The sequence below is a fragment of the Acanthopagrus latus genome, chromosome 21, assembly GCF_904848185.1.
Source record: "Acanthopagrus latus isolate v.2019 chromosome 21, fAcaLat1.1, whole genome shotgun sequence".
Lineage (NCBI taxonomy): Eukaryota > Metazoa > Chordata > Actinopteri > Spariformes > Sparidae > Acanthopagrus > Acanthopagrus latus.
This window is the reverse complement of record NC_051059.1, coordinates 3,289,021-3,304,044: the sequence shown is the minus strand read 5'-3', so window position 1 is coordinate 3,304,044 and position 15,024 is coordinate 3,289,021. Positions and strand designations below refer to the sequence as shown.

General features: G+C 40.3%; 1 protein-coding gene across 4 annotated transcripts in view; it reads left to right on the top strand.

The window, feature by feature from the left end:
- map4l (microtubule associated protein 4 like) overlaps positions 1-15,024 on the top strand; it is a 104,243-nt gene that overhangs the window by 74,423 nt on the left and 14,796 nt on the right. For 3 of the 4 annotated variants that reach the window (XM_037084848.1, XM_037084847.1, XM_037084850.1), the window contains 6 exons: positions 2,048-2,418; positions 3,722-3,913; positions 5,424-5,535; positions 7,480-7,539; positions 8,098-8,354; positions 12,221-12,280. In XM_037084848.1, the coding sequence (XP_036940743.1) occupies positions 2,048-2,418; positions 3,722-3,913; positions 5,424-5,535; positions 7,480-7,539; positions 8,098-8,354; positions 12,221-12,280 (1,052 nt within the window). The remainder of the gene's footprint in view (positions 1-2,047; positions 2,419-3,721; positions 3,914-5,423; positions 5,536-7,479; positions 7,540-8,097; positions 8,355-12,220; positions 12,281-15,024) is intronic. The other variant, XM_037084849.1, reaches the window with a different exon arrangement.

The window sequence follows — 15,024 nt, the reverse complement described above, 5'->3', positions numbered from 1 at the left end:
TAAGATACACTCAGGCAACCTAATAAAACTGTCTGTTCATCTCCTCTATCAGGCTGACATGTGACCTCACTAACAAAGAAACGACAACGCTTGCAGAGTGCAGAGCAATGGAGTCACTGGACTTGTCCTGTTTACCAGTCAGGTCCATCAGACCCATCATCAGCTGGTGTGACCTACATTGACTAACCTACATGGATATCTAAAAATAACTAAATGGCAGTTACAATTGGCAAATTATGTGGCTTGATTGATCGTGTCTTTGAAAACATTGTTACACATTAGAGCTCCACAGTGTCCACACAGGTGCCAGACAGTGTCTTATAACTAAAATGCCCAACTGTGCATACATTTGTCAGGTTTTCTAAAGCTTATGTCACCATATGTAACCTTGCACAGTGCTGAAACTCTAGTCTTTAACAGCATGTAAGAAATTCACATGTTCAACAAACAGCATATCTTCAAATACCAACAATGATATGTTTACCTGGAAAGGACGTCTTTTGACCACGCAAATAATGATGTTGTTTCTCAAAGAAAATTGTGTTAGCTAGAAGTTAAATGAATTCTAATGGAGAAGGTAGATATAAGGGCAATTATAGAAGCAATAAGAAAAAATAAAGTTCTATATACAGTACGCTACAAAAACAATAGAAAACAACGTTCCTAACAATAGAATACTATATACAATAAAATGCTTAAGTAGTTATGAAATAAAATAAAAATACTGAGATAAATAAAATTAAATGTTACTTTAAGTGAATCATAAGGTGCAAGAGAAAAAGGTGCAGGTTTATGTACAGGTAATAATATAAAGCGCAGTAGCTATTTGTGTCTATGTACAGTCTGATGGCACCAGGTAGGAATGATTTCCTGCGCCGTTCCTTCAGGCAGCAGGTTGATTGAGTCTGTTGCTGGAGCTGCTCTTTAGCTTGTCCAGAGTTTGTTGTATCCTGGAGAAGGTTGATCAGAGGAGCAGCAGGGGGGCAGCTGGGGGTGGAGGAGCTGGAGTCAAATCTGTCGAAAAACGTGTTGAACTCGTTTGCTCGGAGTTCCATTTCCCTCAGCTCTTCCTCCACCTTTTCTCTGGAAGCCAGTGATCTCCCTCATCCCACTCCATACGTCCCTGGTGTTCTGATTCTCCAGTTGGTACTGCAGTTTCCTCTTGTAGTTGTCCTTACCCTCCCTGATGCTGTGTTTTAGTTCTCCCTGAACATGCTTGAGCTCTGCTCGGTCCACTGACCTTTCTCATTGAGTAGGGCCTTTAGCTCTCTGGTAACCCAGGTTTTGTTGTTTGGGTTGTCCATGCAGTTGTCAGTTAAGCTGTTGGCATCCCATCTCCTTCCAACATTCAAAGCTTATTTCTCTGAACCATGACCGCATCTTTCCTGAGCCTCATCCATGTAACGTTTGTGCCGCAAACTAAAACAAAGCCTCAACTGGTTTCAGATTAGAAAAAAGTCAAATCACTGACTCAAAGACTCTCGAACAGTAACAGTAATACTTAGTCATAAAGTAAAAAACCTGGTTCTTATAAAGATCTGACCTGATTGTGACTTATTTGGTTGAAATAACTTATTTTTCACTTATTAAAACTGTGAACATGTTATTTTTACTGAATTTGCAATTTAAGTGGTGCAATTTGTAAGATGTTCTGAAATTATCAACAAGTGTGAGTTAGTAGCATGCTAACCTGATAGCTACAGACTCCAATCAGCAAGTAGGGCCATTATCTCCACAGCTAACTGTGCTAACAAGCTAACAGCCAAAAGATACTTACAGTAAGGAGTATAGTGAGCAGCAGTTGGGGGTTTCCCTTGTTATATACTGCCCTCTATATTTACCTATGCTTTAATATATATTGTTGTTTTCTACTATGTCTATGTTTTCTACTTGTACCACATGGTCAGATTTGAGCACGAAAAAAGAAATACTTTCACTGCACGACAGCATGCAGTCTCTTACAAAAACTTTTTTGACAAAGTTTTATTTGACAGTGTTTGTTCAGATAAGCTTTGATGCTGACAAAGAGATTATTTCTCTCTCACAGTGAAATCTGACAACAAGGACAAGCAGGAGAAGACAGACAGCGTGTCCATGAAGGTGGATAAGAGTGACACCTCTGACAAGAAAGAGAAAGAAGAGCAGCAGAAGAAGGACAACGGCCAGGACAAGAACCAGAAGTCCGAGAAGATCGTCAAAGATGATGAAAAGATTGAGAAGATGAACGCAGAGAAAAACAACAAGGCCAACGAGAAGGCAGAAAAGGTGGACAAGCCAGAGAAGACTAACAAAGATGAGAAGAAGGAAGAGGAGAAGAAGCCAGCTGAGAAGAAGGAGGAGAAGGGAGGGAAAGGAACAGCCAAGTCTCCAACAGGCAATGGCAACAAGACTCTGCCAAGCCCTGACAGCAAGAGCAAGGTGGGTCTCAAAACTTCCTCTCCACACACACACACACACACACACACACACACACACACACACACACACACACACACACACACACACACACACACACTGTCCGCACACATTTCCTGCATACAGATTAACATACCCAACGTGGCAGTGTCCAGAAACAGCCCTGTTACCAAGAAGTCACAGCTTTGAACTGTTTCCAAAAAACAGCCTGCGAAAGTGTCCTTGAGCAAGACATGCAAACCCCTGCCTGCTGACACAGACACACACACACACACACACACACACACACAGATGGTTATGTTTATTGCAGAAATAACACTGAGATCCTACACCTCAGTCAGTGCACTGCTTTTGACAGGCTACAGTGTAGATTTGAACGATTAATGTTTATCAAACTTATTTCAGGTTTTTTTTATGTTGATTGAGCTATGGTTAGGGGTTAGAGGGTTTTTGAATAAACTTTATTAACTTATCGTCCTGTCTGTGACCAAGCTAACAGGCTTGCTAATTGACAGTTAGATCTGGTTAGAAGCTAGCCTGCTGGCAGAACATTTTCCCCCACTTCAATATCTCTTGATTGAATTAAATTATGTACAATCCTCAGAACAGAACAGTACTGACAAAATAGTTAAAACAGTGTGTTTGTGCAAGGAGCTACATACCGGTTTGTTGACTGATCTGTGTCTTCCGGTAGCTAGACCATGTTGAAATCGACCAAAGTTCTCCTTTAAAGTTCTTTATGTTGTCATGTAAAACAATCATAGCAAAGCAGTTGTTTGTATCGGAACTCATGGACTCCCTCTAACAGTGGTCATACAGATGAGTATAAAATCATATTTGTGACTTTAATCTACCTGCCAGCACCATCTGTTTGAGGAAGGACCACAGATACATTTTGCTGTGCTTTATGGACCTGCAGTATGTGTTAACAAGTGTGAATAGTATGACCATCATTGTGTCACTGGGGATGTATCTTGTGTGTGTGCTGATTCTCAGTGTTTTTGTGTGAATGTGTGCAGTATCTGAGACCTGATTTCCATATCATGTGCTACTTTTTGACTGCTGCTCATTTCATCAGATTTTAGGCTGATTTTATGATTTACTGCTTATGAACTCTCTAAAGTGGCTTCTTAAGTTTTAGAATTTTTTTTTTACTATTGCCGTATGGTTGCTGGCTGTGCTGCCATATCACACTGTCATTGCAATCAGTGATTTCTATCTCTATCTTTCTCCCTTTCTCCTTTCTTTCATCCCCCCTCTCTCTTTTTACTGTTATTGTGGCTTTTTTTATTTCCATTAACACCAGCCTGATATGAGTTCAACTAAACCAAACTCATCCAAATCCCGCCCATCCACCCTCTCCACCAATGGTGAGGCCACCTCAGCCAAACGCCCCTCCCCCACTACAGCCAATAAAAAAAGCCCTGTACCCAAGGCGCCCACACCCACTGCCGCCAAGCGGCCACCAATGGCAACTGGCTCAGCCAAGGCTGCCAGGGTGAGTATAATCCACATGGGTAGATACATTACTCATGCATGTCTTTACATGTGCTCTCATGGACTTGAGACGTCATCAGTCACATCCAATTCAATGTCTACATGTATCGGAGTCCAATTAAGTTCCCTGAAACTCTTCATACTACATCTGTTGAATCAAGAATAGTTTGTGAGCTGTGAGTGTGTGTACATCTGTGTATCCCTGCATGCATTTCTGGTTTCCAATCAACCCGAGACAATGCTGAATGTCGTGAGCCAAGCTGAGAGGTGTTTTTATTTTATTTATTTTTTTATTTTTTTATCCCATCAACTGCGTGTTATTTGTCAATAACTAAATAATATTGTTGTATTTTAAATGTGTTGTCAAGTAATGCTTAATTAAATAATTGCCACAGTGTTTAGGGAGATGTGACACCCAACTGGCTGTGCTACCTTGTCATCCCATTAAAAAGCTTGTCTCAACAGCCCTTTTGGTAATTTACCAGTGACATCCCTTTGAACATAACATAAAATACACCGATCAGCCACAACATTAAAAACACTGCCAAGTGATGTGAATAGCATTGGTCATCTCATTACAGTGCCACTTTCTGCTGGGCAACCTCAGGTCCTAGCATCAATGGGGGAGACACTTGACACACACAACCCATCCAAACACTGTTGTGAACCAAGTACACCTTTTCATGACCACGGCACTTCCTGATAGCAGAAGCCTACCCAGCAGGACAGTGCGCCCTGACACACAACACAACCTGCTCAGGAACGGCACCAATTTCCCCAGATCCCAATCCAGTTGAGCATCTGTGGGATGTGCTAAAACAGGTCTGATCAATGGAGGCCCCATACCCCAGCACACAGGGCCCAAAGGATCCACTGCCGATGCCTTAGTGTCAGACACCAAAGGGATCTCCCAAAGTCCAGACAGGTCAGAGCTGTTTGGCAGCTAAAGGAGACGTTGGTCAGGGGAGTTTGCCAGTACTCCAAAAAATCTCCCTATTTTGCACAGCCTAATGTTGACAGGTATGCCTGTGTACTTCCTGCTTCAATAGCCATGATGCCATGATGCTAAACACACACACACACTTACACAGGTTTGACCCATAAAAGGGTTATATTTTAATCGCACATTTTGCCTGCTGTGGTTTTAGAAGCTTTTATATGTGCGTGGTTCAGTGACCCAGATGTCCTCACTGGGATTAATGTTTCTTTACTTTGTATTTATTTTAATCTGACCATAGACTTTAGTCCTCCTTCCCTCCTTCACTCCTGTTTTTTCAGAAGTCTGCCTTCACCCTCTTTCCGCTCTGCTTTCATTTTCTGCTTATGTCATGGTTGCATCATTTGGCCTCTCATAAGACAAGAAAACAGGATAACATAGCATTTATACACACAGCATCAACAGTACAGACAAGCCTACGGCATCCCGCAGACATGTGCATACACATCCATGCTCAGAAAACTGTCAGAAAAGACACACCCACACCTTATCTCTGCTCGGGTGTGATTTCCAGACTCCAGAAAATGGGACAGCTGAGAAACGCCCTGTGCCAAAGGCCACGTCCACTCCCCGTGCTCCTGCCAATAAGAACGGCTCGTCTGTGACTGCTGCAAACAAAACTGCAGGTATTTGTGCACACACACACGCACACAAAGCTTGTACACTTTAATCATTCTGTATTTCAACAGTGACTTTCTGCTGTCTCTGCCTGACTGTGGATATCAACACTATTGTCTGAGAAAGTGTCTCCAAGCCGCTTTGGCTAGTTCATTGTGTTGCCAGTGCAACATGACCTCTACAACAGGGCCTGAACTCGCTACAGTAGCAGGAAAAATGACTCACTGGCACCTCTCCAGGCAACAGGCTAACTGAATTGCTACCATATGTTACACTTAATCGGATTCAAGTGCTGACTTTTGAAGACAGCAGACTGGTATTTTTATCTGCTCATCACAAACAGTATCTCACCTCTCTAAGCGAGGGAGCTGTGACTCAGCCTGAGCCATGATAGTCAAACAGGCTCTTTGTGTATTTCAGCTCAGCACCCTCAGAGGATATGATTCATTCATCCAGTTAGCAGTGATAGGTGTTATGTAGTGCAAGGTGCATATTTCATTTTAGTTGCATGACTGAACTTCATCACTTTTGTGACTGTTGCACTATTGGCAGCAGTTTAGACAGATTCCAATATACTTCTGCCACTTGATGGCACCAGTGCATAGAGCTAAGCGTCATCAACATGATGGACATGTTGTCACACCTCCACAAACACTGAAATGACTCACAGCACTGGAAGCCTCTGCTGTAGAGTTGACCAATCAAGAACACTTGCTGCCAGCAGCAGGATTTTGTTGGACAGGAAATCTTAAATGTGACTTTGCGATTATTGATAGCCATTCACCCTCTTCTTTCCTTGGGATTGCTATAGAAGATGGATGACAAGCTGTTCAATGATTTTCAGTTTTCCACACTTTCCTTGAAACATCTTACAGTTTTCCAAGTATTTGCATTCATGCATGGTCACATGGGGCACAAGAAATGCACAACAAGCTGAAAGTCATAATGTATTGTCACATATAAAGTTGTAATGGCTGACATGTTAGTTCTGCTACTGCTTTGGTCTCTACCAGTTCCTTAGGAAAAAATGCCCAGCTCTATCTCTGCTAAATATGTTTCTTCACCAGCTAGTTGTTAACTTTGACTGTTAATTGTGTCTGTCTGTGTTTGTCTGCTAGGTTGTCCTGTGCAGGTAGTGGACAGCGGGTTTAGTTTTAGTGTGCTACGCCAAGAAACAAGATGGATGAGAGTGCTGAGAAATAACCAAAAATGTATTGTAAAATGTCAAATGAAAGCTAGGTTAAAATAGCCAAAAAGATACTAAAACCTATATCATAATGTAAGTTGAAACAAACAGAGTTATTGAATGTAGTGCCATTAGGTGGCACCTCCTTTTGTTTAGTGGATATTGTAACCTTCACCCAGAAGAATAGCAGGTGTACTTCCGCTCTACCATGAGTAAAGCGGAGTGAAGACTCCCCCTTATTTTTTTATTTTATTTTATTTTATTTTATTTTATTTTATTTTATTTTATTTTATTTTATTTTATTTTATTTTATTTTATTTTATTTTATTTTGTTTTGTTTTGTTTTGTTTTGTTTTGTAATGTGCTGGTGTAGGCTCCTCGGCCTGTGTTCGTCCGTGCATGTATGCATGTAATAACTAGTGCCGTAGAGACCAGGCATGGTATGGTCTGTATAGTGGAATAAAAGTGTCTTTGAGCTAACTGGAGCTACCAGCACTAAAGCAGACCATAACCTTCCCCTTCACCAGCCACTTTACAAAGTGTAGCATTACTGATCAGAGTAGCTTTAGCATGTTTGGTCTAAATGCTAACAAAGTTGAACTAAGCAATGCTGTAGTAGTTAGATACATCTGATCTAAAAAGTCTGACAGTGACCCATCAACTACTTTTTTTACAGTCTAAACAGATTGCTGCGCTGAATTTCAGACTGCTAAACAAACTTTTGCAACACATAACACTGCTTGTGTGCTATGTTTCTTGCTTTCAGCGACCAAGAATGACAAGACTGAGAACAAGACAGGGGAGCCCAAAAAACCCAAGACTACAGGTAACTCACTGGGGGAAAAGATTAAGAGTCGACAATATATCAGTATTGTTCTCCTGGAATTCTAGGGGTGTATTTACATCTGTAATTCAGCTCATTTGGTCAGGAACAAAGAAAAAAGTATACATTGATGCACTGTAGTTTCGGTCCGTTTCCTGTGCACATGGACTTTTCCACAAACGTACCAAGAGGGAAGCACCAGAGTCTACCCCACAATGAAGATGGAGCTCAGTGGTCATCATTTCACATTTTTTACAGTTTGTGATGTTATCAAATGACCGTGTCCAACACACTGACTCACAGGAACTGTATGCTTCAAGACACAGGACTACATGAGTGAATGTAGGAAGCGACTATGTTGAAAAATTAATCTGCTAGGTGTTCTGAACCTAAGGTGGAGTCTGAAGGAGTCTGAAAGAGTCTGAAGGACTCCACATTAGGTCATGAACTCATCACTCCCTCCTCTCAACACTCACCTCCCAAGCAAAACATAAGCTGTTATGCTTTCAGCATTCAGATGTCAAACAAATGATGAAATAATTAATGTTTCGTTTTCTGCAGCCCGCCCTCGCCCGGCCTCTACTATCATTTCTGCTACTCCGGCTGCATCCACCAATGGTGAAGCCACCTCCAGTCACCGCCGCCGGGTCATCACCAAACCCCCAGTTCCCAAGCAAACCCCAATGGAGAAGAAGCCGCCGGTGCCCCGTGCTCCTCGAACCCCCCGGCCCATCAATGCTCCAACACCTGACCTTAAGAACATCCGCTCCAAGATTGGATCCATTGACAACATCAAGTACCAGCCTGGTGGGGGAAAGGTAGGAAATAACAGACGGTACAAGAAAGGCCTATGAGGGGCGCCATCAGTTGGTAGAGCAGGCGTCCCATCTCTCTCATCTTCTTTCCTGACATATGTCAATCTGTCCTGTCAGTAAAGCCATATAAAGGCCAAAAAAATTATAAAGGAACAAAGAAATGTCAAATTCAGAACAGTGATGTCAAGATTCTGGAAATGCTACAGAATGATTTTCTTTTTCTTTTTTTCTTCATTTGCTGATATAAGAAAATCATTCTGTAGCATTACCTGAATTAGGCACTGGTTGGTTTGTAATCCTGTCCTGCTGTACATAATAACATGTCTTGCTTTAAGGGGTACTCTACACTGGGACCAGACTGGCTGTCAGAATAAATGCCAATCAGTCTGTCTTTGAGAGTTAACCCTGCTTTGAACCTGAGCTTAGCCTGCTAGTTTTGTTTTTTGTGCCTGTTGTGACTGCACTGTTAAGTTAACCAATTTATTCTTATCCTAATAAAACAATTGTGAAATTTGATTATTTAACAGAATAATCATAAAAACAGGTTTATGACCCCAGCTCTACTGTGAGGTTGGCTAAAGTGACACATAAAGTAATGATTACTAATAATGACACAGCTGTCAGAAAGATGTCTCAACTGCCCCAGCCTTTCTATGGAGGTCTCTATGAAGTCAAAGGAAAACAATGAAGTAAAACATATGTATTTCCTCACTGTGTATGACATACACGTTACAATTGTTTAAATGTTTATTAATGTCCTTTTAAGTAAGTTTTTCACTTTATTATGACTTTAAATACAAACATGGCAAGGAAATAAACAATGATGTGCAATGCATTTCATTTTATTTTGTATTTCATGCTCTTATCAATTTAATGCTCCATCGCTTTCCAAAACATGTTTTCACTACTTACACAACAATTCGAGGGCAGCTTTCCAGATTTATCCAGAGTTTTAAAAAAGCTCATTGTTTAGTTGTGAAAAACAACAGCAGAGTGTAGACAGGAAACCAAATAGAGGAGCATTTTCAGATTTGTTATATGCAGATGTGGTCTTGATCCCACAACAGATAATTCTGACAGTCTTGTGACTTTATGGCCATGTTGCCAGGATCCACACCCACAAGATGCTCTCTCAAAATGTATTTAAATTATGTCATTTGTTTAACCTTTAAATCCAACAATATATTATGTCCTGGTAGATCCTCTAAAAATAAAGTGATTTTTATTTCAAAGGAGATTATTGTCTCGATGCAGTGCTGACTGATGTAAAAGCAGATCTCATGGAGCATTGTGGATGTGGTCCGTGCACTGTCATGTAGCTTGTACTGAATGCACTGGATTCTGTTACACTTATACTTACTTCTGTGCTTCCATCTCCCCACGTCTGTCAGTTCAGTTCGACATGCAGCATTGTCATTGCTTATCATTGCCTAATACTGCCTTGCAAACTCCCAGCTACAACTGGTTTATGATATCTAAGTCCCCTGACACCTTCAGTAACACACAAACACACACAATGAAATAGAACACTGAAAATGTTTTTTCTGTCTTTACAGATGTAACATTAAACTATGCCTACCAGCACATGTAACGTTAACTAACTTACTCGTCATTGTATTTCAGTGTTGGATGTATTTTTGAATGTTGGATTGAGACGAGCAGGGTTTGAGTTATGACCCAGCACTTTACACCTGGCATTAAATTCCTACTACAGTAAATGTATATCATTTCTGCAATTACATCTAAGCTAATCTCCTGTCTCTAGCTGAATACTCAGCATACAAATAAGATTGCCGTCCATCTTAACATCTGAAAATTCATATCAAGAAAGACACAAATAAATGACACAAAACTTTTTGCTAAAAATCAATAGTTTGCTTCGGAATGCTGGTTTGTTTATTGACATTTAAATGTTAGAGTTTTTACCTGATGTTCTTGACTTTAGGACAACGTGAATAAAGAACACAAAACTTTTTTTTTTTTAACAAATGCAATATATATATATATATATATATATATATATATATATATATATATATATATATATATATATATATATATATATATATATATATATATATATATATATAGAATGCCACAAGATGTATTGGTACACTTTAGAGTGCCAGGATGTGTATTTAACCAACATTAGAATGTTGGAGGTGTTTCCGGTTACCAGTCTCAATGTGAGGCACAGGTAATCATCTCCCAGCTCTCACGTAATATTTAGTGTGCAAACGTGAGCACTATTTATCTTGTCTTCTGAAAGTCATATCAATAATCACAGGGATGAATCACGCAAATGAAATTAGCAAAATATAAAATATTTGGTTGCTTCAGGTTACTTGGGCCGATGTTTTAAGTCTTTATGTTATTCTAAGCTAACCATCTCCTCTAACTTCACATTTAGCATTCACATCATGGAAAGAAAAAGCATTTTCCAAAATAACTTTTTGCATTCCTTTTACTGTTTTTTGAGGTGAATTATCCTGTCTTGCCATACATTAACATGCATTACATGCATCATTTTCGCGTTTCATACTTGAAGTTACTTTAACTTCAAACTTTACTACGTTATTTTGCTTTGGTCATTTCAGGCTGTGAGTCTGGAACCGCCTCATTTCAATGATACTTTCCAATGCTGATGTAAACATTTGCTAGAGGTGCTGATGTGAGATATACAGTTCAGAGCTCTCAGGTGTATTTCATCTCCTTTACTTTAATATCTTTCTGCCATATCTGTCCATATCCAATCAACGCTCTGCTGGTCATACTGTAGAGCAGACATATAACATAAATCAGTAGCTGGTTGGGTGAACAGGGTATGCAAAACATTTTAGATATGTCAGCGCATCTCCCCCTCTGTTTATCCAGGGAAACAGCATGCATGCTCCTTTTTTAGCAACACCCTGTTTCATATTCACAGTGCTTCCTCACCTCCTCAACCTGTATCATTTAGACATGTTCACATAGCATATTAGGTAAGATCAGTGTAGAGAAGGAGCTGTGGTTACCTCTCCAAATGGTTTTGTGAAATTGGCATCACCTCATATTTCCTGTACAAAACAAAGGAGGCTAAATGTTGCAGTTGAGTCTCTGGTTGTCAACATCAACCTGTAGCATATGGCCACTATTCACTCTTTCTGGCAGACGCACTGCATTTTGCAGTGGCAGGTCTGTTCCTGCGGTGCCATCTTGCGCTTTTTGTCAGTCTATCAGAGTTAAGCCACTTTACTCACAAAAATGTATCCCTGCCCTGCATCACAATCAGTGGCACTGACTCATTCGGTCCACAGTGATATGCATATCTGGTTTGTCTATTGTGTAATGTCTTTCATTCAACAGGACCTTATTGGTCCAACGACTTTTCCATCCACTGATTTAGGAAATGGGACTGGAGATATTTTTTCTGAACAGTTGTATACGCTCCAGTGCTTGTTTTCTGGTTGTTGTTTTAATTGTTGTCGTTTTTTTGATATTTGATCACTGGAATGAATGGTTGCCGTTATCCATCTGAAAAAGTACATCTGATTGACATATGAACATATGTACGCATAATTATTACCCTCCCATTTGACTGACCCATAATTAGATCTATTAGATTCAAATTATTTATACAGCCACACATTTACTTTATATAGTTCAATGGACATGCTCCCGTTTAATCGATGCCATTATTTTTCACACTTACTTTCAATTGGCTGCACTGAAACTTACGCTCATCAAATTGTTCAAGCTGCTAACCCACACATTCAGCCTGCCCTCCACTTAAACTGTCCCCACCCTTCCACCTGCTCTCCCACCCTGTTGTGTTGTGGTGTGTGCTCAGTTCGAGGTTGTATTGACCAGGGGATGCTTGTCTCTCCCAGGTCTCCTCCACCCCGAACAACAAGGCATCAGACCCCTCCACCCATGCTGCCAAGGCCAGAGTGAGTCCCTACCATCTACACCCTCACACACAAGTACATCCTCCCACCTCTTCTCTGCATTCACCACACACACACTGCCTATTATACATCCACCCAGCACACACCTCACCCTTGTTGTTCATACCTGTTGACACTACATTTAGAAATAAGTAATATAGAATAAAATGTTGGTACACATTGCAGTAGCCAATTTATTTCAGTGTGTCTATAAACACAAACTGAACTGAACTCCAAATGAAGGAGGTAATGGACTCCATCATACGTTTTATTTTCTGGCACTTTTATACTCGAAAATGCTTCAAAATATTCCTTTCACTAGCATAATACAAATAGTATCATCCTTAAATACACCCTGCACCCTCCCCACGGGTGCTGCCATTATTGTGGGACGTAAGGCAAATGCTCCTTCGTGAAGTCAGGGTAGATGAATTTGCCACGAGTTTACAAGTAAAAATTCCAGCACTAAGTGGTGTTCAACAAAGCAGTAAGAAGCAGAAGGAAGCTGTAAGGTAGCTGTCTCAGTGGGCGACTGCAGTACTGCTACAGACAGACACTGACTCATAGACACCTATCATGAATGTGATGACTATTAAACTGTAAACAGGATGTCTCAAACTGTAAACGAGGTAAATCATTACTTTAAAGTCAGTCACTTTTCAAGCCAGACACTGACATTTTCTTATATCACTGATTTAAAAGTTATTACCAAAACTCATGAGATAGCAGTGTGGTATCCTGTAATTAACAGATTTTGAAGCATATTTAGAGTTTCAGAATATCAAAATTATTGACCATTACAAATAAAGTCAGCTGCTCAGATGAGTGCTGCACACACAGTTTTTTATTATGTAAATTTATTCCAGTCATATTACTTTTTTATACAGTGCTGTTAGCATTAGTTCTGTTAGTATGTGTGAACTCGTAGCTTATGGTAGCCTTATAATCATCAATAATAGTCAATACACTCTGTGCTGAAAGCACACACCCTCATACACAGCAAATACCGTAGGTCTATAATACAGTAGGAACAGCTGTTTTTAGACATGCAGCTAAGGGCCGGACTTGACTCTGTGGTTGCTGCAGTGAGGACCAAGCCTCTGTACATGGGACGCCTGCTAATGGGCTCCCCTGTTATTTGCCTTCATCCTTCATCCTCAAGGTCAGGGTTCATTGGATCTGTGTACATTTCTGTGCACTCCACTACACAAGGGGCAAATGTTATATACAGTTAAAATACTTTTTTTTTTCTATCTGTATTTTACAGCATTGCCTGGGATAGTCAATCAAAACCCCACATTTTATACCCATTTCATTTCAATAACACCTCAATATTTATATGCACTGAGCTATATATAATGGTCAACACATCAACCAAACTACAACCTTTTTGTCCTTGTACAAAATACAGTTGAAGGGGCAGCTATTTGAACCTATGTTCTCCTTGGTTTGACCCATTAACATTGATTTTAGTGCAACTAAAATTTACACCCAGTCATGTCATTGTATAACACATAAGTGGCCTCTACATACCTTTTGCATTGGTCTACAATATGTTCTCTTGCACCAACACTGTAAACCCCCACCGTCCTGTTACGACTGGTGTCACACACATTTTTTCTACTCCTTCTTCCAAAAAAAGGAAGCCGGCATACTGTAGAAACTGGAAGCAAGTGCAAAATGCCACTGGTTGAAACAAAAGAGCAGCCTTTCTTGGTTTTGTTCACTTTTCGTTTGCTAGTTGCAGGTTTGTCCGCAGCACCCATGACATTAGGGTGACAGTGCTGCTGTATCTACACAGCAATGGCTGGCAACAGTGTGCACACAGCTGCAGGGTGCATGCACAGAAGAGGAATGGACGAGGCACATAGATAAAAAAAGAATCCTTGGAAGAGTTAACCAGTGAAATGAACTATGAACTAATAATAATAGTTAGTGTTTTACATGCTTCTTCACTCGGAATAATATAGGGACATTTTTTTGTATTATTATTATTGTTATTATCCTGCAGTGTCCCTTCAGCCTGATAGCATGAGGACCATTCCTCACAGAATTTATAGAGCAATAATAAGCACAAGCTAGCAGCTACTACAGGTGTACTGAAATCTGTACTGATGTTTACAATGAGGAAGTAGACAGGAAAAATCGGAGTAGGCTCTCTCTTGTCTGTGTGTGTGCGTGTGTTCTTGCACATTAAGCGTGTACTAACTGCTCAGTGAGTCATCCTTTGCTGGTGCCACCTGCGTCATCGTGCCATTTTCATCCTGGACAAAGAGGCAGAGGGAATGGGAAGGCGTCTTATGTCTGCCGCAGGGCTTTTTACAATACAACCATGAAACTGTGGCCATGAAACTCACATCACAATGATGGATTTACATCTCGCGCGCACGCGTGTGTGTGTGTACGTATGTATGCGTGCTTGTGTGGATCAGTTCACTGCTGCATGCTGACTTTTCATCATGTATTACAACAAGCTAATAGCATTATTTGAAGTTAGTTGCCTACAGTAATGCTGTCAGGCTCAATAACTTGTTATTATTAAATTAAAAAGAAAAGAATAGGGGGGAAAGGGTGTGAGGCTGTGTCCTCTGTTAGTCTGCATAATGTCCAGTTTTGGCAGTAAAACCAATGAACTTTAAGTTTTCACCCGCTAACATCATGATGTAAAAAAAAGAAAAAAAAAGAAAAACACATTTTTCACATTAGTAATATCGTAGTATCTATTGCTGCAAGCACATCTGTTGACC